Source organism: Abrus precatorius, unplaced genomic scaffold (assembly GCF_003935025.1).
Source record: "Abrus precatorius isolate BTA unplaced genomic scaffold, Abrus_2018 Scaffold11, whole genome shotgun sequence".
NCBI classification, from domain to species: domain Eukaryota; kingdom Viridiplantae; phylum Streptophyta; class Magnoliopsida; order Fabales; family Fabaceae; genus Abrus; species Abrus precatorius.
The window spans coordinates 9,757,255-9,782,823 of NW_020874303.1; the positions used below are offsets into that span (position 1 = coordinate 9,757,255).

The 25,569-nt window shown below is 37.3% G+C and overlaps 1 protein-coding gene across 5 annotated transcripts; it reads left to right on the forward strand.

Annotated features, from left to right (window-relative positions):
- The first annotated feature begins 278 nt into the window (after positions 1 to 278).
- On the forward strand, positions 279 to 25,559 carry LOC113854282 (protein FLX-like 1). Of its 5 annotated transcripts, XR_003502743.1 has the most exons (8): positions 310 to 1,192; positions 2,671 to 2,834; positions 3,115 to 3,197; positions 11,087 to 11,232; positions 13,534 to 13,660; positions 21,474 to 21,530; positions 24,626 to 24,754; positions 24,940 to 25,539. XR_003502743.1 is itself a non-coding variant. In XM_027485196.1 (5 exons), exons 1-5 carry the CDS (start codon positions 570 to 572, stop codon positions 13,643 to 13,645), a joined length of 1,128 nt encoding a protein of 375 aa, XP_027340997.1. In that variant the 5' UTR covers positions 312 to 569; the 3' UTR covers positions 13,646 to 13,850. The 5 variants fall into 5 exon arrangements, 2 of the variants coding, with proteins under 2 accessions (XP_027340998.1, XP_027340997.1); XR_003502744.1 differs by lacking the exon at positions 11,087 to 11,232 and having other exon boundaries at positions 279 to 1,192; positions 24,940 to 25,559; XR_003502745.1 differs by lacking the exon at positions 11,087 to 11,232 and having other exon boundaries at positions 281 to 1,192; positions 13,534 to 13,645; positions 24,940 to 25,540.
- The last annotated feature ends 10 nt before the right edge of the window (positions 25,560 to 25,569 follow it).

A 25,569-nucleotide genomic window follows, 5' to 3' on the forward strand; every position in this document is an offset into this window, starting at 1 on the left:
GACTCTTTGTTCTTTCTTCCTATGTGATCATAAAAAATCTTAGTAAATGAGATGTTTTATTTCATTCCTCTACACATACTTTGCATGAAATGATATTTACTTGACAATTTTTAATTGTTAATAAAGTTTATTTTTAAAAAGTTAAAAATTTATAAGATTAAAATCATTTTTTAATAAACACTAATTTAAAAAATTTGTATATTTTCCAAGACTAATTACTTGTTTAAATCTAAATATGAAAAACCATACAAAACTAACAAAATCCCACCCTTTCTTCCATATGACCAAAGCTAGGCTTGGGTCCGAAACGCACGTGTCTCGAGAGGGTAGTGCAGTGCAGAGTGCTGTCCGGCTCTCTCCTGCGTGTTGAATCATAGCGTTTAGGGCTTTCTACACTTTCCCTTCTTCTCACCCATTTCTCAACCAACATTTCCCCCTCCTCCATTCCTCTTCACCTAAAAGCACCCGTTTCATTGTTCTCCTCTTACACTCTAGCATCGCATAAACTCATTCCCAATTTCCCTCTTACACTCCAAATTCCCTTTTTCTTTGACCTTAAAGTTAAAACGATGTCGGGCAGGAACCGCGGGCAGCCCCATCCACCACCTCCACCACACGCTGGGTTATCTCCGCCGATTCACGATCCCGTGTTCGGCGCAAGAGCCCTAGGGGTAGTAGGGCCCATGCCTCCCCATCCTCACCCTGCGCTTCTAGAAGATTTCCGAGACACCCAGCTAGGGCTGGGCCCGCGGCCCATTCCGCTCCACCCCGCCGCCATAATTGAGGAGCGTCTCGCGGCCCAGCATCAGGAAATCCAGGGCCTGCTGGGCGACAACCAGAGGCTCGCCGCCACCCACGTGGCTCTCAAGCAGGAGCTTGAGGCGGCCCAGCACGAGCTGCAGCGCATGGCACACTTTAGGGACTCCCTCCGGGCCGACACTGAGGCCCGCATGAGGGAGCTTTACGACAAGTCGGCACAGCTGGAGGCTGAGCTTCGCGGCACAGAGGCCGCACGGGCCGAGCTTCTCCAGGTCCATGCTGAAGTCAAGGAGCTCACCGCCGTCCGGCAGGACTTGTCCGGCCAGGTGCAGGCCATGACGCAGGATTTGGCCCGGATGACCGGCGATGCAAAACGGTTGCCGGCGTTGAGGGCTGATGTCGATGCCATGAAACAAGAGTTGCAATGTGCAAGGTAGTAGCACTCTCTTTGAAGCAAAGTTGTATAGATTATGCTTTGGATAATCTAATTATGGTCAAGGTTTTGCCTTTTTAAATTATACTCTGCAACTGTATTTGAGGCCATAATATATAAATGTTACGTGGTTATTTTTTTAATTATCTAGCTCTAGACTCAGGTTTGTTTGTTTTAAAGTTGAATAGAATTGTTTTTGATAAAAATTAGTTTTGAATTTTGAACGTGATTGAGATGTATGCCAAAATTAATTTTAACCCACTGGTTTATCTCTCCATCGAATCAAATTAGCCAAAGGTGTGCGTTCATGAGCTCATGCTAAAGTTTCAATCAATTCCTGCCAATATCCGCACCAGGAGATTAAGAACATAAACCCAGTAGCCCAAACAAGATGTCCAAATAAGAACATCCACACCCAGACTGATAAACTATTCATACCAAAAGGGTTATATCCATTGATAAGTTGTGAAGAATTTAACCATAGATAATCTCTTAACCATCCCATCAAATAGGTGGAAGATTCACTAAACTGTGAAACATTACCCTGCCATAGTGTAATGTGTTTCCAATGCCAATAAAAAGTAATCCATCCAATGGTATTTAACATCCAAAAAACTGCCAAATAAAAAGCATCCCAAGCCGAAATATCGCAAGTACCACCTCGTCCCGGACCATCGCAAGGAAAACTATAACCAAAATCTTTTTTATCCGGCATTAACTTGGAACCACGGGCATCCAAAGCACCTCCTATTCCTTCCTTCGTCAGGAATAGTTGGCCTTGTTCCTGTTCCCCTTCCCTCGCCCCTAGCTACTTAGCTACTCTTTTTATTTGTTCGGGCTCCTCTTTCGAGTATCCCTCACTCTCTTTCAAGTTTATTAAGAATAGTATCCAGTAAATGCTAAGAATAGATCGTTTGCGCCCCACACCCGTGGGTCCCTCACTTGCTTGTCCTGCCCTGTTCGGTCGCATTAAGCTGTTCCCTCCTTGGGTCAGGGCTACTTACAGACTTTGCTGCCCCGTCGGTATGCTTTTTGGGCTACCCTTAGGGCAGTACTAGATCCACTGCCCTCTTACTCGCTCGTTACGAGAGTGGCCCTTCCCCGAGAGCTCCTTCTCTTCACTTCGCTTATCCTTCGGTTAAGTAAGAAGGGTTACTAGTCAGTTAAAAATGAAAGTGCATACTGAGATAATAAAGGATATGTTTTTAAGCAGCCAATTGCGTTTTTTGGTTGGAAATTGCGAGAATTGTTTTTCAACTCTAAACCAAACAGGCAGTCGAGTTTGTGGTGAACATTGAATCCTATATATGGAGCTCGACACTTGACAACCTATTCACTGATGTAATTTTGTACAATTCATGTTTTTATGATTTTAGATTATGTTCTGATTGGTGGATATGTGTTCACTTAAAGGGTTTATCATGGAACTGAGTTTATATTTATCTTATTCTTGCTTTTAATTGCCTGTTGGCTATTAGGGCTGCAATTGAATATGAGAAGAAAGGATTTGCGGAAAACTATGAACATGGTCAAGTGATGGAAAAAAAATTGGTCGCAATGGCTCGGGAGATGGAGAAGCTTCGTGCGGAGATTGCTAATGCTGAGAAAAGAGCACGGGCTGCTGCAGCGGCTGGGAATCCAGGTATGCAATTTTATGTGTGATATAGCCTTGTTGAGCTGGCTTATTGCAATTGGTTGTTTGTGACATCTAATGGCATTGGGTCTTGCTTCCATTCGTCCTTGTGTGATGAGGTTTTGCTTTCATGTTTTAAGAGATCAGATCACTATTAGTGGCTGACTATTACTGTTGTACATTGGAATTTGTACTGATTAATTAACCAAATCTTGCTTCTTTTCATGGAATTTAAGCATACTAGTGCTCTTACATTGTTTGCTGTCCTTTTCTTTGATTTTATATGTAGGTCCAGGGTATAATGCAAATTATGGCAATGCTGAGGCTGGATATGCTGGAAATCCTTACCCTGCCGTTTATGGCATGAATCCGGTAAGTATTGTCACATCTCAAATGTATCAAGTATAGTTGACCCTATCATATGCATTTGGTCTGAGCAAAACTAAGTGGACCAGCTTGAACTCAAGGGTTGCTGTTGGTTTTCATCTTGCAGTAAATCACTTCCATTTGGGTTGGTTTTTGGGAAATCTTTATATTGTTGGTTCAATACTCCAGTTGGATTAGATGGAAATGACCTTGGCTTGATAAGATTGGTGAAAGTGAAACCTTGGGTTTGTGAATGCTAACCTACGTGTACAGATTGGAAAAATAATCCATGAACCCATTATCCAATGAATATTTTAATATTTAATTGATTAGGTTCATAGTTATCAATCACAAATAGCGGAGTGGAGGTGCTGACCCCAAAAATGCTATAGCATGGTTGCAGGATGGTTGCTATGCTGAGATTATATCTCCAAAATAAAAAATTATACTATTATTCATTTCACATATAAACGCTTAAAGTTTAAAAAATTATCTAAAACTAAAGACATGTTCATAATCTAAAAGAATAGGGCAGTGGGGGTGGGGGTGGGTTGAGTAGCAGAACAGAGGGTGAAAAAAAGAGCAGGACCTGCAAGCTGTGAATAAACAGTGAGGATTGGACTGGGTATTGAGTGCGAGGTTGAGGTTGAGTAGCAGATTGATAGCAACTGGCATCTTTATTAAGAAATACAAGAGAAACTCCCAATGTTACAGAATAAAACACACACAATCAACAGTTCTTCGAGGGACTCCACCTTCTAAGCCAAAGGTCCTTACTCTCTCACAACTGACAAACTGACCTCTCTCTCTTCCTCCCTCTTATTTATAGAGGGCATATGCCTTATTTCTTCTACAATCTCAACCATCCCAAATTACTCAATAATTAAGGCTAGCTAACTAATATATTGTAACTAACTAATTAAGTTAACTAACTAATATAGTAATATATTATAACTACCTATTAATATGTCCTTAACTAACATGATGCCAGTTACTAGTGTGTCGGAAAATATTGTGATTGACTGGAAATACTGTTGACAATCAGTGGGCTGGTGCAAGATAGTGGACCTGGCCCAAAACATGTGTAGTTTATGTGAGAAAGAAAAAGAGAGGCACTGGATATGTGGGTGGAAAAGAGGGTGAGCTGGCTAGTTAGTTATGCCAAAAGAGAGAGAATCGTTTGTTATATGGGGGAATGATTTGTTTAGAGGGGTATCTTTTGCAGTTAGCCAATTTGTAAGAATGGAGAGCCTCTAAGGTTCTTCAACGGAGCCAGGCTCTGAGGGTAGGGAGAGAGTCTCCTTGCATTTCTTCTTGTTTCAGTAATTAAATACAATCTTCCAATATTTTTCTTCTTTCATTTGCTGCTGCTGTTGTGTTTTCTATTCTGATTTTTAACAATGGTCCGACCTGCCGGATACTAATACGCTGGGAAATGACAAACAAGAAAGGGGGAAATTTGAAGAAAAGAGGATCAGCGACATCGGTGGACATGGATGACCGAGTGGAGGAGGTAGAGCGTGAATTAGCTCTGGTGCGTGAGGCGGTGGAAACTTTAAAAAACAAAACAGAACAGAGTCGTATAGCTATGGAGGTTATGAGACGTGAGAATGCAGAAAATCAATCCAAGATCCTTTCCCTTTTGACCAAGAATTCTGAGAAGGAAAAGGGTGCAGACGAAGGGTCAAAGAAGTTTTCAGAGGAAGAGGGAGATAATTCCGGTGACCCAAAAACACCGTGGAACAAGACACGGAACTCCATTCTGCACAAGCTTGACGGCAACGCGTTGATGGAATTCCGTCAGTCTGTAATGAAAATCGAACTTCCGATGTTCAATGGGATCCCGCTGGGTGGATATCTCGGGCAGAGGTATATTTTCGTGTCCAAGAGATGAGCGATTCCATTTGGGTAAATCTGGCGCAACTCTGTATGGAGGGGGGAACCATCCATTTTTTTAACGCACTGATTAATGAGGAGGAATATCTTGGGAGGGTCTAAAGAGGGCTTTGATTGAAAGATATGATGGCTTTGGTGAAGGGAGTGTGTGCGAACAAATTACGTCGTTGTTTCAGACAGGAAGCGTAGATTAATACATCTCCAGTTTTGAGTATTTAATAGCGCAAACGGAGAAAATCCTAGATGAGCACTATGAAGCTTTTTTCCTTCGCGGGTTGAAGGATGAAATTCAAGGTTGTGTAGTCTGTTGGCAGTGGGTCCGCTTTCTCGCGGGCGGTTGCTGAACGTAGCTCGCTCTGTAGAATCATAGCTACGTAACAAGGAGAAGATGACGAACGCATTTGGAAGAAGGGATTTCAGGGTCAGATCGGGATCGGGTACAATATGGACAATAAGGTCTAACCCGATTCATCAAACCCGCAATTTGGTAGGTCAAGAAAAAGGGTTTGGGCAAGGAAATGGGCTTGTTAAGGGGGCTGTTAACACTAGGCCCAATTTCCATGATGGAGTGATAGAGCAAAACGAATATGGGCCTAGAGACAGGGGAGTGAAGCATCTGTCATACTAACAAGTCTTAGAGAGGCGCCAAAAAAGCTTGTGTTTCAAATGTGGGGGCCCGTATCATTCTATGCACCAATGTCCTGATAAACAATTGAAGGTTATGATATAGATGACAAGGATGAAAGTGACGGAGGCGCGGATGAGTCACCAAACCATGACGCTGAAAACGTGTTTGACGGAGAGTGCAGTATTCTTTGCTTGCAAAGTCTAGAAGAGGGCGAACGGGAGAATCCAAAAACCTTGAAGATCGCGGGTTCAATTCATGAAATTCCTCTGTGCATGCTGGTGGATAGTGGGGCAACTAACAATTTCATCTCTAAAAAGCTTGTTGACGCTATGGGATGGAAAGTAGAAAAGACCCAAGACCTGCGAATCCTAATGGGTGATGGACATAAAGTAGTCACGCAAGGGGTATGTCAGAATCTGCCGATGCAGATCGAGAATGAGGTATATCTGATTAATGCCTATCTTTTTGATTTATCCGATATAGACATAGTATTGGGCGTGTCCTGGTTAGCATCACTTGGAGAGATGTCAGTGGATTGGCTCAAACAGAGCATTTGTTTTAACAGAGACAGTCGCGAGGTGTTGTTGCTGGGAGCGAAGCAATGTGAAAGATCCCCATTTTCCCTTGAGACCTTGGTACAAATGGTGGAAGAAAAATCAGAAACGGGAGAAGAGTTACCTGATAACTTACAGAGGGAGTTGGAAGCCTTGCTTGGAAGATTCAAGGTAGTCTTTCAAGAACCAAAGGGCTTGCCTCTCAAGAGGTCCAACGCTCATGCAATCACTTTACTGCCAGGACAAGGGCCGGTAAATGTTCGTCCATACCGTTACCCACACCACCAGAAGGATGAAATTGAGAAACAAGTGTGTGAAATGCTAGAAAATGGGCGGATAAGGAGAAGCAGCAGGCCCTATTCAAGCCCGGTAATTTTGGTGAGGAAGAAAGACACTTCATGGAGAATGTGTGTGGACTATAGAGCTCTAAACAAAATCACAGTGCCTGACAAATTCCCCATTCCAATGATAGAAGAACTCCTTGATGAGATGAGTGGAGCTACCTTCTTTTCAAAGTTAGATCTAAAATCCGGATATCACCAAGTTAGGATGCGCGAAGAAGATATTTCAAAGACCGCATTCCGCACACACGAGGGCCATTATGAATATTTGGTGATGGCTTTTGGATTAATGAATGCGCCATCAACTTTTCAGGCTTTGATGAATGACATATTCCGTGAGTTCATGAGGAGGTTCGTGCTTGTATTTTTCGATGATATTTTAGTATATAGCACGAGCTGGGAGGATCATGTGCAGCATTTGACAAAGGTACTGGAAGTTCTGGAAAAACAGCAACTCTTTGCCAACAAGAAGTGCCAATTCGCACAGAGGAAGGTGGAGTATTTGGGGCATATGATTTCCAAGGAAGGAGTGTCAGTGGATCCTTAGAAAGTGGAAAGTGTTGTAAAATGGCCAATTCCTACAAATGTGAAGGGTGTCAAGGGTTTCTTGGGATTGACAGGATATTATCGTAAATTTATTAAAAATTACGGGCTGATAGCTAAGCCTCTCACAGAGTTTACGAGAAAAGACGGATTTCACTAGACTGATAGAGCACAGTCTGCTTTTGATGAGTTGAAACAAAGATTAACTACAGTTCCTGTATTGGCACTTCCGAAATTCACTGAAGAATTTGTAGTAGAGTGTGATGCATCGGGATTGGGTGTTGGGGCCATTTTAATGCAGAATCAATGTCCTGTGGCTTATTACAGCAAGGCTGATAGGAATCAGCTCTATGGAAAGAATCAGTTTCATGGGAAGGTTTATACAAAGAGTGGTTCAAGGAAAACAGAAAATTAGTTGTAACTAACTTGGAGGATTCAAATGAATGAGAGATTTTAGGAGCTGATTAAGGAATGAGAGATTTTAGGAGTAGATTAAGGAATTTCTGTTATTGAAAATATTTTAGGAGTAGTTTTGGTATTATCTGTTATGCTAGTATTTATTGAGTAATTGGTAGGAGTTTTAGGGTATGGAAGTTTTAGTTATTGGGCTTTTGAGTGTTTGAGCTACTTAGTGCTCTATTCCTACTCTTGTAGTTTGCATTCAGTTATATTTAGTTTCATTCTTAGAAAATACTTAACTCGAGTATTGCTACCTGCACTATTTCTGCTGTTTGTGTGTGTTCCTATCAAAGGCTCTAAGCGAGATGAATTTGGCCAAGTCTACGTATGAAAAGGAGTTGATGGCTTTGGTACTTGCCATTCAACATTGGAGACCGTATCTCATTGGGAGGCATTTCACAATTCGTACTGACCATTGAAGCTTGAAACAGCTTTTACAGCAAAAAGTGTTGACGGGGAATCAACAGAACTGGGTGGCAAAGCTCCTAGGGTACAATTTTGATATACAGTACAAGCCTGGGGTGCAGAATAAAGGAGCCGATGCTCTATCACGTCTTGCAGAAGAGGGGCAATTGTTTTCCTTAGTCTATTATCCTTTTTGGATGGACATTAAGGCAGTAGTAGCAGAAGTTCACAATGATCAGAAATTGCAGAAAATCATATCTGATTTGCAGCAAGGTATAGTGGTTCCTGCTGGATTTTCGTACAGAAATGGAATTTTGTTGTTTGAGGATCGATTGGTGGTATCTGATACCTCTCCGTGGATTGAAAAATTAATGGAGGAGTACCATGAAACACCTCAAGGAGGTCATTCGGGGTATTTTCGAACTTACAGGAGATTGGCTGAAAATTTGTATTGGAAAGGTATGAAAGGGTCAATACAGAAATTTGTGTGTGGCTGTGATGTGTGTCAAAGGCAGAAGTACTTGACTTCTTCCCCCGGGGGTCTTCTCCAACCCCTTCCTATACCGGATAGAGTATGGGAGGACATATCAATGGACTTCATCATTGGTTTACCCCGATCCAAGGGGTATGAGGCAGTATTTGTAGTGGTGGATCGTTTGTCTAAGTATAGCCACTTTATCCCGTTGAAGCATCCATACATAGCGCGGTCGTTAGCTGAAATTTTCACCAAGGAAGTGGTACGTTTACATGGAGTGCCAAGCTCAATTGTGAGTGATCGTGATCCGATATTTATGAGCAACTTTTGGAAGGAATTCTTTCGTTTGCAAGGGACTAAGCTTCAAATGAGCACCGCGTATCATCCAGAAACGGATGGCCAAACGGAGGTCATTAATAGGTGCTTGGAAACGTATCTTCATTGCTTTATAGCGGAACAACCAAAGGGGTGGGTGAATTGGCTGTCCTGGGCTGAATATTGGTTCAACACAACATTCAATGGGTCAATTAAAATGACAAAAATGACCCCTTTTGAAGCTGTTTATGGGCGCAAACCACCTACTCTCATTCATAGCATTAAGGGAGAGATTTGTGTTGAGGCGGTGCAAAGAGATTTGAAAGATCGAGATGAAGCATTGAAGCAATTAAAGACTCATTTAGTCAGAGCCCAAAACAGGATGAAGGCAATTGCTGATGGCAAAAGAATTGAGAGGAGCTTTGCTGTTGGGGAGTGGGTATTTTTGAAGCTTCGCCCACATCAACAACAGTCGGTAATGACGCGCATTAATCAGAAACTGGCTGCTCGTTTCTATGGCCCGTTCAAAATTCTGGAGTGTGTAGGGGCTGTGGCCTATCGTCTGAAGCTACCTGAAAATGCGAAGATACATCCGGTGTTTCATGTGTCTTTACTGAAGAAGGCCATTGGTAGTTATTAAGCACAACCAGAATTACCTGCAGATTTGGCAGCTGATGGGTCTGCACCATTAGAATCGGAATGTCATTTAGCTTCAAGGAAGGTTGTGAAGCACGGGGAACAGATTGTGCAGTGCCTAATACAGTGGAAGGGAAAATCAAGCGAGGAGGCCACTTGGGAAGATGAATCTCAGATCCGTAGTCAATTTCCTGAATTCTGTCTTGAGGACAAGACATTTTTTGAGGAAGGTGGAATTGTTAGAGACCAACGTGCATTTGGCCTAATGAGTTGCTAGTGCAAGATAGTGGACCTGGCCCAAAACAATGGGTAGTTTATGTGAGAAAGAAAAAGAGAGGCACGGGATATGTGGGTGGAAAAGAGGGTGAGCTGGCTAGTTAGTTATGCCAAAAGAGAGAGAATCGTTTGTTATATGGGGGAATGATTTGTTTAGAGGGGGTATCTTTTGCAGTTAGCCAATTTGTAAGAATGGAGAGCCTCTAAGGTTCTTCAACGGAGCCAGGCTCTGAGGGTAGGGAGAGAGTCTCTCCTTGCATTTCTTCTTGTTTCAGTAATTAAATACAATCTTCCAATATTTTTCTTCTTTCATTTGCTGCTGCTGTTCTGTGTTTTCTATTCTGATTTTTAACAGCTCATGAACCATGGGCGGAAAAGAATGAAAGAGGTTTCCAATTTTTTGATGTCTAATATGTCGTTGAGTATATGACAAGAATATTAAAAGTTATGGTCGGAAAAATCGGAATATGGGGGCAAATGGGGCTTTACCTTCTGAAGCAAGAGTGGTGTAAATGGCTGCAAATGGACATGACATTGGCTGTGAACTTCAGTGTGATGAAACATGCTCCACAAACACAACCTGAAATTCATAGCAGCCTGGAGCTTTGTTGTGCTGTTGTACTGCTATAGCATGCAGTGAATAACTTTGATTAAGTTACTTAGGTAATGGTTAATTTCTGGATGGTTAATTGATTGCCTGTGCCTGCAATATCCAACAGTGACTATGCTTCAACAACCATCTAACAGAAACAAAATGGCCATAATAAATTCAATTGTACAAAGCCAATTGTTGCTACTGAACCACATGGCATGACTGCGCATGTGAATGATGATATGTCCAAATAAGAATATAAATGTCCACATCAAGATATTTGTTTGCTTATATTTATTACTTTGTAGGTGTATGTTTGGTTTGGCTTTTTTTAAAGAAATAATCACTAAGTTTTTCCAGGTTTTAGAGAAGGCTTTTGAAAATAATTGATTATTTCCTCAGAAATAATCTCAATGTGCTAGGTCTTACTGCCTTTACAAACCACCCTTAAGTAAAGATTGATCACACTATTGAATTTCACTTTTATTTTGCAATTTATTTTTTCTTTTTTATAATTGAGTCTCTGGTTATTGAATTGCATGATTTCACCTTTTTAAATTCTCAATAAATTCAGGAAGTGTAAAATAACTATGATAAACAGTTGTTTCATCTGCTGATTGAAAATGGATTGCTTGAAGGTTGATTTATGGTTTATTTTTTATTTTGATCCATCCATTTGCCACCCTTAATCTCAAGTTAACCCTTGTGCATTAAGCTTTATCCTTCTTTTGCTTGTCCTCCTCATTGCCTGATATCTTCTGTATCTGTACTGTAGCTCTGCCTCCAACTTCAGCCATGGCATGTTATCTCCTGTGAAAATCCAAGGTTGTCATCTCTGATGCAATTTCCTTGTTCTTATCCAAGGTTATCAAATCAGGATTCAGATTGTGAATTGGAAGGCCTATTTTCTGAATTGCAATCGTAAGATTCATGATCAATAATAAAAATTAGCATATATAGCTAACGAAGCAAAGCCATAAAAATACATATTCATGCTCAATAACTAAAGAACAAAAATTATATATATAAATATATGTATATGTATATGTGTAGTCGATAGAAGCAAGGGACCCCTAAACAACAATAGTGGGAGACAATGAGTAGAAGCAGCAATAAAATAGTCATAGTAGTCAATAGCAGCCGCTATCGCAAAAGAGCAGAGCGGCAAGTCACCGCTATGAGGAGCTTGTAGCATTGCGTTTCAGTGGAGCGGCCATTGTGCCGCAAATAGCGGCCAAATTGCAGGAGAATCATAGCTATAGTTGCTGCTATTTCATCCCTGGCCAAAACCCAACTTTGCCCTCCTTTTCTTAACGTTGGACAACTTTAAATGGGGTAATCTTGGGATTTCCCCCCTTTTCCATTTCTGATATCTTCTTCCTCATGAGCCCTAAGTTTTCATTTTCATCTCTCAGTTCTTGCTGGTTCGTTCTTTCCCATCTTTGTTCTTTGCAACATTCTCTTGCTTCCAGTGTCCTTCATCTCCTGCGAGGCTTCTGACGTGACAGAGTCGTTCTTTGATGATATTATTCATTTCCGGCGAAGCTTCCGACGTGATCCAGACATTTCCGATCGTCTTCGTCTCTCATGAAACTTCCGACCCTGCACATTTTCCCGTGACTAACCAATTCTCCGTTTTCTTATTTCATTATTCATTTTTTATTTCCTTCTCTGTTTTTTTATTTCTTTCTCTGTATTTATTTTCCTGCTCTGTTTTGGATATTAATTTTATATTAGGCATAATACTTAGAGCTTAGAATAGTGATCATCCCGCTATCCGCCGTGCCGCCATAGCCTTTTTAGGGTCAGCCGCTCCGCGCTGCTATCCGGGATTGATTACTATGAAAATAATGCGCTGGAACATAGATGAGGAAATAACATATCTGATTAGCTCATTGCTGTTGGAAGAGGCAGAGAAGAGAAAACAAAAGGGGCTTCTTTCTCTCCATTATGCTTGGACAGAATCGCACGATTCAGTCACAGAACTACGATTCATGTTGTGATTCAGGAACAAAAATGATACTGCATGATTCATATTGCTGCTGCTCTGTTATTGTATTGGATGAAGATCTAAATCAGATGGAAGATGATAATTATGATCAAAATGTGAATGATTTGTTAGTGTAGAGAATAGAGGTGTTGGTTGTAATGTTTGGGATTTGCTTTTCCTAATTTGAGTTTTTTGTGTTGGTGACTTGAGAAACTTAATAGGCTTCTATATTTGGAGTTAAGTTGTGACTTATACAATTGTAACTGTTGTGAATTTAAGGTTGTTTTGCCTTATTTATCACATGTGCTCAAATCTAATTTTGTATTTTGGGTAGGATCTTATGATCTATGTTACTGCTCCACAATTTAAGTGTTTCCCTTCCCTTTGTAATCTTGATTTACACTACCTTGCTATGGAATTTAAAGAAGAGTACTCCCAATCATTCTCGTGTGTTCCTTCAACAGCATAGATGAGAATGGTCAGACAGCATTGATAATCACTTAGTTGCTGTCATCAAAGTTGGCCTTGTAGCTTATCAGGATCTTATGTTGGAAATTATGTAGGTCAAGTTATACACACTATTGAGCTTGGGGACTTTTAGGAGCGCATTAAATTGGAAGGAATTGCCCATTATGTGGAAGCCCCAATAATGCAAGAGAAGTGTTTGCAGTTGTTGTATCCAACCTTGAGGACAATGCTGAATGTTAAGGGGGTGGACATTGTTTGGAGTTGGGAAAGAAGGGAAGGGAAAATTTGCAAGGGACAGGTAGGTTAGATAGTTAGAAGGGATCAATTAGATTTATATTGGGAATAAGGGGGAAGAAGGCATGGAGAGAATTAGAAATTTTGTAAGAAAGTGGAAACCATTTGTGAAGAGGAAGCTGTTGTAGAATTCTTTCTCCTTGTTCAGTTCAATTTCATTCAATCAAAAAAATCATCTTTCTTTTCTTTATTTCCATTGTTGATTCCTAACACCAACTACCACCCAATGTAACCTGCATATTGCCCCATTTGTTCTCTATTTGGACAGTACAAAATCGTGAATTGGTTATCTGCAGGTGACAAAACTGTCTTGTATAGCTTGCAAATAGCTTAGTTCGTCTACAGCCCTAAATGTATTTGATTTTATATGGTGGAAATTATTTTCTATGCAGTATATGGTTATTTAATACTCTTTTGTGACCTTTGGGTTGATTTGGATATTGATATTTGCTAATATTGGAAAATTTCAGATACAGCCTGGTGTGGAGAATTTTCCTCAGTATGGACCTGGACCTGGTGCTTGGGGTGCATATGACATGCAGCGAGCTCAAGGACACAGATAGATTTCTTCTATCCTGTTAGGCAAACTTATAACTGGTACCTTGGGTTTTAGAGTTATCTACTCATGAACATCATGGGAAATTATCAATTAGATGATCCTTGAAGTTGTACTTGTATTAAAAAGCTCTTACTAGGCTGATGATGCAGTAGATGTTGCTTGTCTGTGGTGTCAATTAAAGGACATTTTGCTTTATATATCTTTTTGGTTATGGTGTGGCACTCATACTAATCTTGTTCTTTATGTCTTTAGCTTGAATTTTCGTTTATTCATTCCTATCTCTCATGGTTAATTGAAGGTTGCTTATTATCAAAATTGTGCAACTATAGTTCGTATGTAACTATTAGCTTCTTGTTAACCATCATTTTCCTTAGGGAAACAGGGAAAAGCAAAGTTGTTTTTTGTAACCCTTTTTTGCCTGTGGTAGGCTTTCTAGGAAGTGTTTGAATTTGCTCAAGGTATACACAATCTCTGTTGGAGCTGTTGGTAAAAAAGCTTAAAATAGTTAGATTTTATATAAGTATCAGTTTCTTGATTAACAAACACCTCCCCTGAAGAAAACTAGGAAAAGAAAAATTGTTCTTCTATTCCTCCTTCAATGTAATAGGCTTTGTGGGAAGCAGTGTGAAATTACTCAATGTATAATCTCTGTTGAACCTTATGTTAGTAAAGAAACTGAAAATATTTGCAAGACTGTGCTGTACCTTCATATACAAAAGAAGATTCTATCATGTACACACTGACTCTTTATGGCTATACATTACAAATTTGAGTCTAAGAAATACTTCTTTGACAATTGTTTTAGCATTTTGAGAAGGGTTTTATGCTAAGCTGTGTTTCTTTCATTTTTGTCCTGTATTTTAGGTCCCCCTCCTTTCCCCCCTTTCCCTCCTGACCCAAAACTCCAACAAAAAATATCAAATAAGATTTGAGGAGCACTAGTCTGTTGTTCTACAGGATGATTTGTATAACCCTATTACAGTTTCAGTTTTTCTTATGACTTTTTAATGCATTATGGAATACATGTTTGATTACAGGATTAGTATTAATTATTCTATCCTCTTATTGCCTCCAAGTAAACATGCTACCCTTTCCTTACCATTCATTCATGACGTCATTGGCGGAGTAAAGGTTTCTTCTTTTTATATCTGAAAAGCAGATTTTAACTGCAATATATCAAAACAATAATTTAAAAGAGAAGTCTATGTATTGAATGACATACTAGTTTCCTATTGTCTCAGTTCTGTAGTGGCAATGCCAAACAAACAAAATACATTGTCACCATTTTTGTTGAACATTTTGTTAAGAATTCCAGTTATATAATTACATAGTGGATTGAGAAGATTGAGAGACTCCCCATGGTCTGCTTTAGGGGAGAATAATAGAAAATTCCACGATTGAGACACTTAAAAACTGAAATCCCATTTGATGCTTCTTGAATTGGTTGCTTTTTGTCTTCTAAAAGGATAGGAGAGTTTGGAATTTTATCCTTGTGGTTTAGTTGTAAATCTTGCTTTCAGTCAAGGTAGTCAAAATCAAGATCATACCTGGGATTGGAAAGGTTAGGGAAACGCGTAAATATAACATGGATCGTAAGATCCCACCTAAAATGCAAAATGATATTTAAATTCATATATTTGCAAAAATTAATAAAAAATAAGTTAAAATGACCTTAAATTACTAACAGCCACAAACTTATGTCACAACAATTCTGAATTCAGAACCCCCATCTGCAGCATCATCCTAGCTGCTTCCAACTCTGGCAGCACTTGAACTCCCGTTACCCTCCCTAACAGCTCCTTTCCCACTTAAAAGACATTTATACATATAAATAGATTAGGAGTGTAACCTAGCAGAGATCAGAAACTTGAATTCAGGTTCCCATATAGTGTAGCAACTGAACCAAAGCAAGGAGTAGTTGAACCCACAAGAAAACGAATCAAGTGTTCGACACAAGCAAAAGAACTGAAGTGAGTAGTGCCAAACCCAGAAGTAGAAAAACCGACAAGGGGATTGGAACTTTTGTGTGCATTAGAGCAAATAAGAAGGAAGAGAAGTGTCAAAATGAACGAGTTGAAGTCTTTTAATCTAATCGGTCAACTAAAATGGGTAAATTTGTTGGTCTTTTTCAAAAGAAACAGGTTCAAGTAGGATTGGAGAAATCGTTCTATCCTACAATCTTACAAGTAAGATTTACGATCCTAGCAAAATGAGTTATAGTGTGATAGGATCGTTGAGACATGAGAAAATTGTAAAATTGTACCATCTTACGAGTAAAATTGCGACTTTAACTACCATGCTTCCAGTTTTGTCACTTGTTCTCCAAACCTAAACAAATTCCTTATTGAGAAACTTTAGAAAGCTAAGGTGCCCTCCAAGGGGAACTTCCTTATTTGGGCAGTGATAAATTATACGAATACTCGTGATATCTTGTAGATTTGACCTGAAATGCTTTATCTCCAATTTTGGTGATATTATGTTCTGATTTAGAAACAGTTGCACATTTATTTCTACATTTCCCAAGCATCAATTGTAGACCTAAGAAGTCTTTATCTCCTTCTGGTTAAGTTCTGAGAATTTGCAGGGAGCAAAGACATGAAATTTTTATGGCAGTTTGCTTGGTTTTCTGGTTAGAAAGGAATGGTCAGATTTTGACCTTTTTCCTTTGGTGTGCTTCAGTACATGGTTGCTTTTTCTATCTCTATTACTGGGCTCATGATTTTCTTGTTGGAGTCTGTTTGGTAGATTTATATAGGAACTGGAGAGCATTTTTGGACTACAATTTTGTTATCTTTCTGTTGATTATTGGTTTCATTGTTTGTTTGTCAATGGAGGATTCCTTATGCTCCATTGCTTCTATTTTTTCACTGTTGGAAAAAATGCTCAGTCAGTGGTTGCAGGGGTGTGTTGTGTCTTAAGTGTCAGAAAACATTCTTTTGATTTGTAAATGGCATTGACATTTCCATGTGGAGATTTCTTCCATACAATATAACAGAGAGAAGGGAGTATAAACCAGTGTTGTTAAATGGTGGCCATGGCGGAATTCGGTGGCAGTTTTTAACCCTGCCGTTACAATGTTACCGTTTTCTGGCGGTTTTCCATGGCGGCGCCATGGCGGAAAATGTAGAAAAATGGTGTTTTTGCGGCAAAAATTGAGTTGGGCCACTGACTTGACCTGCTCCAAAAAGAAAATCTGTGAGCCCAAACCCTAAATCACATATTTTCTTCCTTTCTTCATCTCTTTTGTGCCACTGGTGTGGCGGTGGGCTATTGTGCCGCTGTGGAGTGGCGATCGGCCACGTGATGCTTGCTATGAAGTATTTCTTTATTTGTAGAGGTTAAGCCCTAATTGTAGTGTCTTGGTGTGGGTGTGCACTTTTGAAGTGTAATGGAGAGAGAGCGAAAGGTCCGATCTTGCCCTTGCTATATGTATTTTAGGGTTTTTTTTAAGGGCAAAATAGACTTTTTCCACTTAAATTTTTTTCCTTCTCTTCGTGAGCGGTTGATTTTCTGAAGGGTAAAATTTTTAGGGTTCTCTCTTTTCTGTTTTTCTTCTTTCTTCTCTAAAGCCAACTTCTCCTTCATCTCCTTCATCATTTATGTCGGAGAAGACATCCTTTCTGGCTGTTTTCCGGCAACTGTGAGTGGAAGGCCCCGTTTTTGACATCCATTTTCCATTTTGCTTCTCTAGGCTCAGTCCCTCTTAGTTTTTCCCTCTCCTATTCTTTTTGTTTTTTCAATTCTGTTTTCCCCTCTCCTATTCTATTTGTTTTTTCAATTCTGCTTTTCCCTCTCCCATTCTGTTTTACTCCTCCATATTTTTTGTTTTTCCTTATTATTTTGTTTTCTTGATTCTCTACTTTTCTGTTATAACTTCAGCTTTTTTTCACTATTGTACAACCATTTTATTCTTTTTTTCTCAAAACCTTCCTTCTTTTATATGTAGTTAGTTTCTAGTTTTATATCAGATTTTGCAATATATATATATATATATATATATATATATATATATATATACTTATTTATTATGATTGCCATTATTCTGCCATAACCCGTCATGGTATCTGCCATAATTTTATGGCAGTTTTTTTGCTTTCCGCCATGACCCGCCATAACATTGGTATAAACATTGAAATCAGGGAAATGGCAATCAGGTCATTATTGCACTTTTTTGGGTCCTTGGAAATTCATTTCTGCATTTAGTCCATTGACTACCTTAAAAGTAAATAACAATGATTTTAATAATAGATTTTGGGAGGATATATGGGTAATGGATATTTCTTTTTCAGAGCCATTTACTCTTATGTTTCATTTTTTCCCATCATTCTATTCTAAATTTTTATAATGATCAGTTATTTCTTTGAACTCCCATTTCCTAGAGACCTGAGTGACAAAATTCTAAATTTGAGTTCCTTTCATTCTTGTTTGTTTTTGCTCTTACATCATCTGATTTCCATAGGAGATTTGGACTTTAAATTGTTTTGACATGTTATTGTGCATATCTTTCCTCGAGTTGCTCATCCATTATGCAACCTAGTTAATTCCCTCTTAAAATCCACGTTGACATTCAAAACACCTGTTAATGTTGAGTCCTGTATCTGGACAACAGCAGTTAGAAATGATTAGTCGCTAATATGTGCTGCAGATTTGTAATATATGTGCTACTTTATGTTGCAATTAGATACAGAGGCACAATATTTTCTAAATCTGTTAATTGAAACAATTCCCTCTTTAGCTACATTTGTAGAATTTGATGAACCTTCCGTGTGTTCTAAAAACTTGGAGCAATTTCTAGTTATGCGGATTTGAGGGTTTCAGTCACAGGCTTCACAAGTCATGCTATGGGAGAATATTGTTTCCTTGGCCTATTTGTTGTTGTCAAGACATGGTTTATTCCCATGGGGATCCTTGGGGGTGTGTGGCTTGCACAGGATTGGAGTGATCTCTATATATTTTGTTAGTTGTTTTGCTCTGTTGCTGTTGGTTGTTAGTTGTTTTTCTCTGAGGAGGATTTCTTTTACTCTTTATTTAGAGGCATCTTCTTTGAATTCTTGCATTGTTTAGCAAGGATGGCCGTTTTGGTCAGTGTCAATTGCTTTGCCAAGGAAATGAAATATCTTTCTTTCATCCGGTATCATCATCAGATTGACTTTCCTGAAGTACTATAAAGTAGATTATCCACAACACATGTTATTGATATGAAATTGTAGTTTTATTGTGTTCCTCTTCTCTCTCCAATAAAACTATTTTTCTATTGAAAAAAATGTCTTTCCCCCTTTTTTTTTGGTCTTTTGCTTGTTTACACCCACAGATTATACTGTACAGCAGTTCTGCAGTGATTTAGGTCTAGATAATAGATATACTAGCCCACAAGACAGTGGCAAAACAATAGAAAGAAGGTTTCCATTTAGTCAAGCATTAGTTGTAAACTATAATTCGTCTTTTCTCCTTCACAAGTTTGGTGAATGAGGTTGCATTCAAGGAAAGATGCTCTGTTTTGGGAACTTTTCTATTCCTTTTCTGAAGCAGCCAAGCATATTTTTTAGCTTGATGTATTTTGCTGGCATATATTCAACACTGGAGCAGAAGGATGGGATTCTTAGTCGAGTAAGTTATGCAGCTTTCTGAATAGTAAATTCTTTTTATTTTCCTTTTCCTTAACCCATGGTGTGTAGCCTTGAATGTAGGAATTGCCAGTTTTGGCCATCCAAACCTTGGTTATGCTAATGTTTCTCCGTAGTAGATTTTGTCTACTCTGGCGATTGAATAGTTTATGCCCATTTAAGCTTCTCTACTATGTTAGAACTTAGACCTAAATTTCTGCTTGGATTGGGCAATCTGGTTTTCTATTTGTGTAGATGGCGGATCCACTCTTTTGTTGTGTCATGCTTTATGTATGTTTATTGAGTTTATTTTTCTTTTTGTCTAGTAATTGGTTTCACCCTCAATTGTTTAATATCTGAGCAATATTGTTCTTATCATTCGCAAATGTGTGAACTAGAAACTGAAAGTAAGTTGTGATGAAGTTTGGGTATGAGGTTTTAATCATAACAAAAAATATTGTGCATTTAAGACTATAAAATTGGATAAATTTACTAAGAGTGGGGGGATATATTGTTTCTCTAAAGCTGAGATTTCAATTGTGTTAAGTTTGGATTGGTTGATAATAAGCTATATAGTCCATTTCATAGTGATTTGATCGTTTAGAGGTGAACTGTTTTTACTTAAATTGTGCACGTTTTAGATTTTTCCATCAAGGATTCTTAATTTTCTTTTGAAGAATTCAGTAGGTGTTAGTGTTACCATTAGGTTCAAAAGCATGATAAGCTGTCTTAGTACAAATAAATGCTGCATAACATCTTATTATAAATTACCTTATTGTCAGTTTTAGCAGTTTATGCTATGGATAAGCTTTCCTTGCTATGTTATCTGCATAATTCTGTATAATCCAAATTCCAAAGAGTTAGTTAGTTGGTTCTTTTCAGTATTGCTCCTTGAATATATTTTTAAAATTTGTGGTCGAATTTGATGTGGCTTTCTGGTTACTTTGTAATGTATGATGAACAGATATATCTGGTCTGTTTTAGATTTTGGTATGACTGATTTTAAAAGAATTGATGCTGAAAGAATTGCATTTTAAGGAATTAAGGTTACCCATGGTTCACTTTTTAAAGCCAATTTGTTCACCAAGAGTGTGTGTTAGGGTTAAACAAACAAGCTGATGGTAGTTTAACTATGGTGGTGAGCTTCTTCCTTCTTAAAATTCATTGCATTTTACTTTTGCTGATCCTCAAAGTTAGAATCAATGGTGTTAGATTGATAATGTAATAATATTTGGATTTTTATTATGTTACCTTGGTGAGTTATTTAACTGGGCTTGTACTAGGGAAAATATGTAAACGAGAAAATAGAATATTTTTGGGATTTTATTATGTTACCTTGGAGTGATATTGAACTGGACTTGTAGTAGTCATACTGCCTAGATTCTGAGTATAAATCAGAGTATGAAGTCTGTATTTTATATTGCTACCTTGCAATTATTTAGAGTCCTATCAGCAATATATTCTGTTTTCTTGTTTACATCTTTTGCCTATAATTCTGATAAATGGCCTTGAGATTCTGTTTATTATTAGTCTTTGGCAATGAAAGTTTATTTAATCTGCAATTGTGTCATTGTATCATAATTTTCTCTTTTCATCTGTCATGTCTTACAAAGTGAGAGACGTAAATCATAGGACCCAAGTTGATTCGGTCAAATGAAGGAATGCTTCATGTGTTATTTGTGCTTGAAAAGGTACTGCTCAAGCTTAGAGGAACATTTTATCACACAACCCATAAGACAAACAATCCTTAATGATGTACTGAGTGATGAGTGGTAAGATGTCAACTAGACCATGTGTTAAGTATTGCAGAGATGAGAATGTTGTGATGAATAAGCAGACTTACAAGAATAAAAGATTAAGAATAAATTATTCTGTGAGTGAGTAGGAGTAGCACCTATTAAGGAAAATATGGTGGATTTAAGATCAGGTAATGTAAGAAGACAAATTGAGGCCTAGTTATGAGAGTTGATGATAAGGAGGATAGCTCAATAGTTAATAGGTATAGGTAGATCAGTAATAATAACTTAGGTATGGCCATTAAAAAGGATTTAAATCCTTGCTGCCTCCGAAGACCTATTTTTGATAGAACATACTGGTCTCATTTGATTCATGTAACTGATGTTCATGTTATCCAGTGGGAAAAGGATTTCGTTGTTTTTATTGTTGTATATGTCATGAACTATTATATAACTGTTTTCTTGGTATTTTAGTAAGTGCACTAATGATGTGTGAATGTTTTTGTATCTAGGGTTATAAATTTTGGGCCCAAATGACGTGTCTCTGATTCTTTTGTTCACATCTGCAGGTATGTTCTTATTTCCCATGTTCTATTTTGTATCCTAGTTCAAGGGATTTTTGAGGGTTTGGTTTTCCTACAAACATTTAGTGACTTCCAGATTTTTCTTCTTTGCCTTTCATCAGTTAAAGTTTAACCTAGCTAGTATCCTATGATTGCATATATTTTTTTTAATTTCATGCAAAATTTTAAAAATAATTAAAGAAAAATATTTAAGCAAAAAATGCATAAAATTGTAAAGGTGTTAGAGGTTTTGGCAAGTGTACCAAGTTTTCGATGTAATATAAAAAGTTGTTGTGTCCATAGGGAGTGTTGATACTTGATCAATTTCCTATACCCAAATTAAGATTAACAAATCCTAAATATTAACAAATTTACAACTAATTGGTTAGCTTTGCTTGATTGGATTCATGGAAGTTAAGATAAGATGATAAAATACAAATTTACTACAATAATAAAAAGCTTGGATTTCATCTATCACTAATTTCGTATTTTAATTATAATATAGTTTGAACAAATACCAAGGTTTTACAATGCACTCTCACTATATTCATTTGTTGGATTCCTTTCACCCGAGATTCTAAGATACATTTATTGCATGATAATTCCTTACTTAAACAACAACATTAATTATCACGAGTTATTAAGCATACAATAGATTAAAACCTATTCTTAGAATCTTAACTTATTGTGTGAATTTATCTCAGTCGGGTCCTAAGGTAGTTTCTCAACTCAACCTAAGTTCTCAAATCATGAATCATTTCCCGTAGGGTAGAAACAAGCATTATTATTGAGATAAACACACCCAACTCATGGAAAATGAACAAACTACATTAATGAACCAAAATATTCAGAAAGTTAAGATTACATCCAATTCCCTATGAAGTTCTAGCCACTCATGGCGTACATAACAACAAGCAAATACATGAAAAAGGGGTAGAAATTAGCTCTCCAATAGTGTAGCCACCTTCCCACGTTTCTTTTGCTCTGTACTCCAAAAAAAGTTAGGTCAATGGCAATTGATACCCCTCTCGTTCTTGGGCTTTTCTGATTTAGGACAATTAATGAATTCTCGTTTGAGCGAACTATTTCTCGCTCAAGCAAGATTCATATAGAGGCACTTTGAAAGTCCCAGACTATTTCGCTTAGGCGAGTTTCTTGCTCAAGTGAGGATGTGGCAGAATGCAGACCCTACAGCTTAATGTTCTCGTTTAGGTGACCCATATCTTGTTCAGGCGAGACTTGCTTGTTTTGGGGACTTTGCTTCTCTTTTTTTCACTCTTCATTTAATCATGCCTTGTCCTTAATATTTAACACAAGAAAAGATGATCAAGTACCTTCATATAATCACACAAAGGTAAATAACCACTACATTTAAGTAGCTAGACTTTAATTGGTATGGATTGTAAATTGCATCAAATTAAAAGGACTTTGAAGTATAAACTAGTTAAAAAGGACCAAAATAAGTACCAAAATGTATATAAAAAATTACTACGAAATGACACTTATCAAAAGGATGCATAGAAAAATAATTTATGACTTTTATAAGCTCTTTTCAGCTTATTTCAATAAATTTATTGGTATAACTTATTATAATAAGTTGTTTTCAGCTTATTCTAAAAGTTTTATCATTAAATTTATGGTGTAAGCCATTGTTCAAAAAGAGCTCATTGAATAATAAGCGCACTCTAAATTGTCTGTGTTGTTCTACAAGGAATATACAGCCTGCCCATAATGTGAGGAAAGGACTAAAATCTAAGTACATATTTGAGGACTAAAAATAAACAAAATACCACTTTGAGAGATCTATATATATATATATACATACACACACATACACATATACACATGTTAGTTTGTGTGTATACTAATATTGTTAATACATATTCTTTTAATAGTAACCTTTGGACCATGTCACACAACTTATATATATATATATATATGACTGTATGTATGTATACACACACGTGTAGTTTGTGTGTATATTAATATTGTTAATACATATTCTGTATATTAATATTGTTAATACATATTCTTTTAATAGTAACCTTTGGACTATGTCACACAACTTCTCATGTGAACATTGTGAAGTCATAAATGTTAGTGCCAATTTGCCATTTTTATGCACATTATATTAGTTATTAGTATTTTTCTGTAACACTATCTAATTTTTCATTTAAATATTTAATATTTTACTATTTGAGGAAATATTATTTTATATGCCGTTTGATATTATTTGGATAAAGTTGTCCTATTTAGCGTAATGTGTGATTTACATTATTTAATGCAATATCATTTTTATTGCATTGTTATATGACTAATTATTCTAGATGGTTGTAGAACTTTAAAGGAATAATGTGAGAAAAAATGGTAGGTAGTTACAAAAATGAGAATGTTAAGATAAATGAGTGGCATAATGAAAAGTATATAATAAGAAATGATTGTATACAAGAGAATATTAGAGTAACAATTATGTAAAAAAGATGATAGAAAATTGACTGAGGTTATTTAAACATGTGCAAAGAACGTCTTGAAGGCTCCATGAAGAAGAGTTAATTCTTTCCCTTTTCGTCTAGTGAAAAGGGATAGATGGAGATCCAAAATAACTAGCAGAAATTATTAAAAGAGATATAATGATAAGTAATATATTATTGAATGTAGTTTTTGATTGAGCTCTATTGTGGCATACTTCTTAGTGGGATATAAGATGTATTTGTTGTTTATGGCATCATAAATTTGCAGTGGTTTAGTATGTTAAATTATTTGTTAACATAAAATGGAATACATATTATTATATTATTAAATTATTGAATTTTTATTACTGTATTTAAACAATTGCTTTTACATTTTTTTATTTGATGGCATAATAATTAAGTACACTTGATTATTTAGAAAGTGATTTTTTGGGTAAAATTAGTACTATGGTCTTTTAACTTATTTCTATTCTTTCCCGATTTGATTCTCTTTAAGTTTTGAACGTCTAACAAATAAGTTGGTTTTCTCAGTTTTGATCCACACCTTTATGGACATTGATGACATGGCTTCTGACATATCTCAATGGTTGATCTTTTGGTATGTTTTTTTTGACTTTTCTTGCATAATAGGTCATCTGGTGGTGCTTTTGGGAGGGATACTCGGATGTTGTGAAAGGGAGCAATTGTGAGTGTTTGGTGAGACACTTGTTGCTACAAATCAAAGGGGGAAGGAGTTGGGTTTCAGTTCAGCTATTAAAGGTATGTATTAATAGTTTGTATACATTTTTTTTAACATTGTTATTATTTTGTCAGTCTTCTAGTGCAAATAAAATAGTGATGGTGTCAATGCGTGGCTCTTTATTTTGGGGGTCCTATTTTTGTTCTCAATGCTTGTGTTTATCAGGTTTTGATTGTTTACTTCTATTTGCTTTGCATTTATATAGGGAACGGATAGGTTCACAGTTGGGGTGTATAACGGGGTACTTTTTGCGGAGGGGAAAACAATAAAAGGATGAAAAATAGAGTATTGGAATGTGGATGGAGATTATTGGAATGTTTGGACCAAATATGGGAAAGAGGATTATGCATGCATAGAAGGTATGTGGTATAAAATTGGAGCGAAAGAGCAGGAGGTTGGCTTGAAGAAAGTGAGCGATGATTCTAATGCTATGTAAATGGGAAAGGTAACTAAATGTTTTGTAAAGGTGAAAGCATAAGGTGGCACCAACTAAAAGAGGTAGGCCTCTTAAAAAGGTCAGGTGGGTAGATCAACAACTGCACTTAAGTGATGATGAAGTGAGGGTTGCTAATGGAGAGGAAGTTTTAGAGCGAATCTGATGACTTGCAAAGTAAAGGATAGATAGATGAGAACGTGCCATATTTTATATCCTTAAAATAAAATATTGTGAATTTTTTTGTTTTTTTTTTTTGTTTTTTTGTTTTTTTTTTTTATGTATACCTGTATTGTGTAAGGAAAATTAAAGGGTTTATTTGTTTTGAAAGGGCGATGAAAAATAATAAAATTGATTCTAGGATTAATTCTTGAGAAATTAAGTCCTTTTAGATTTAATATG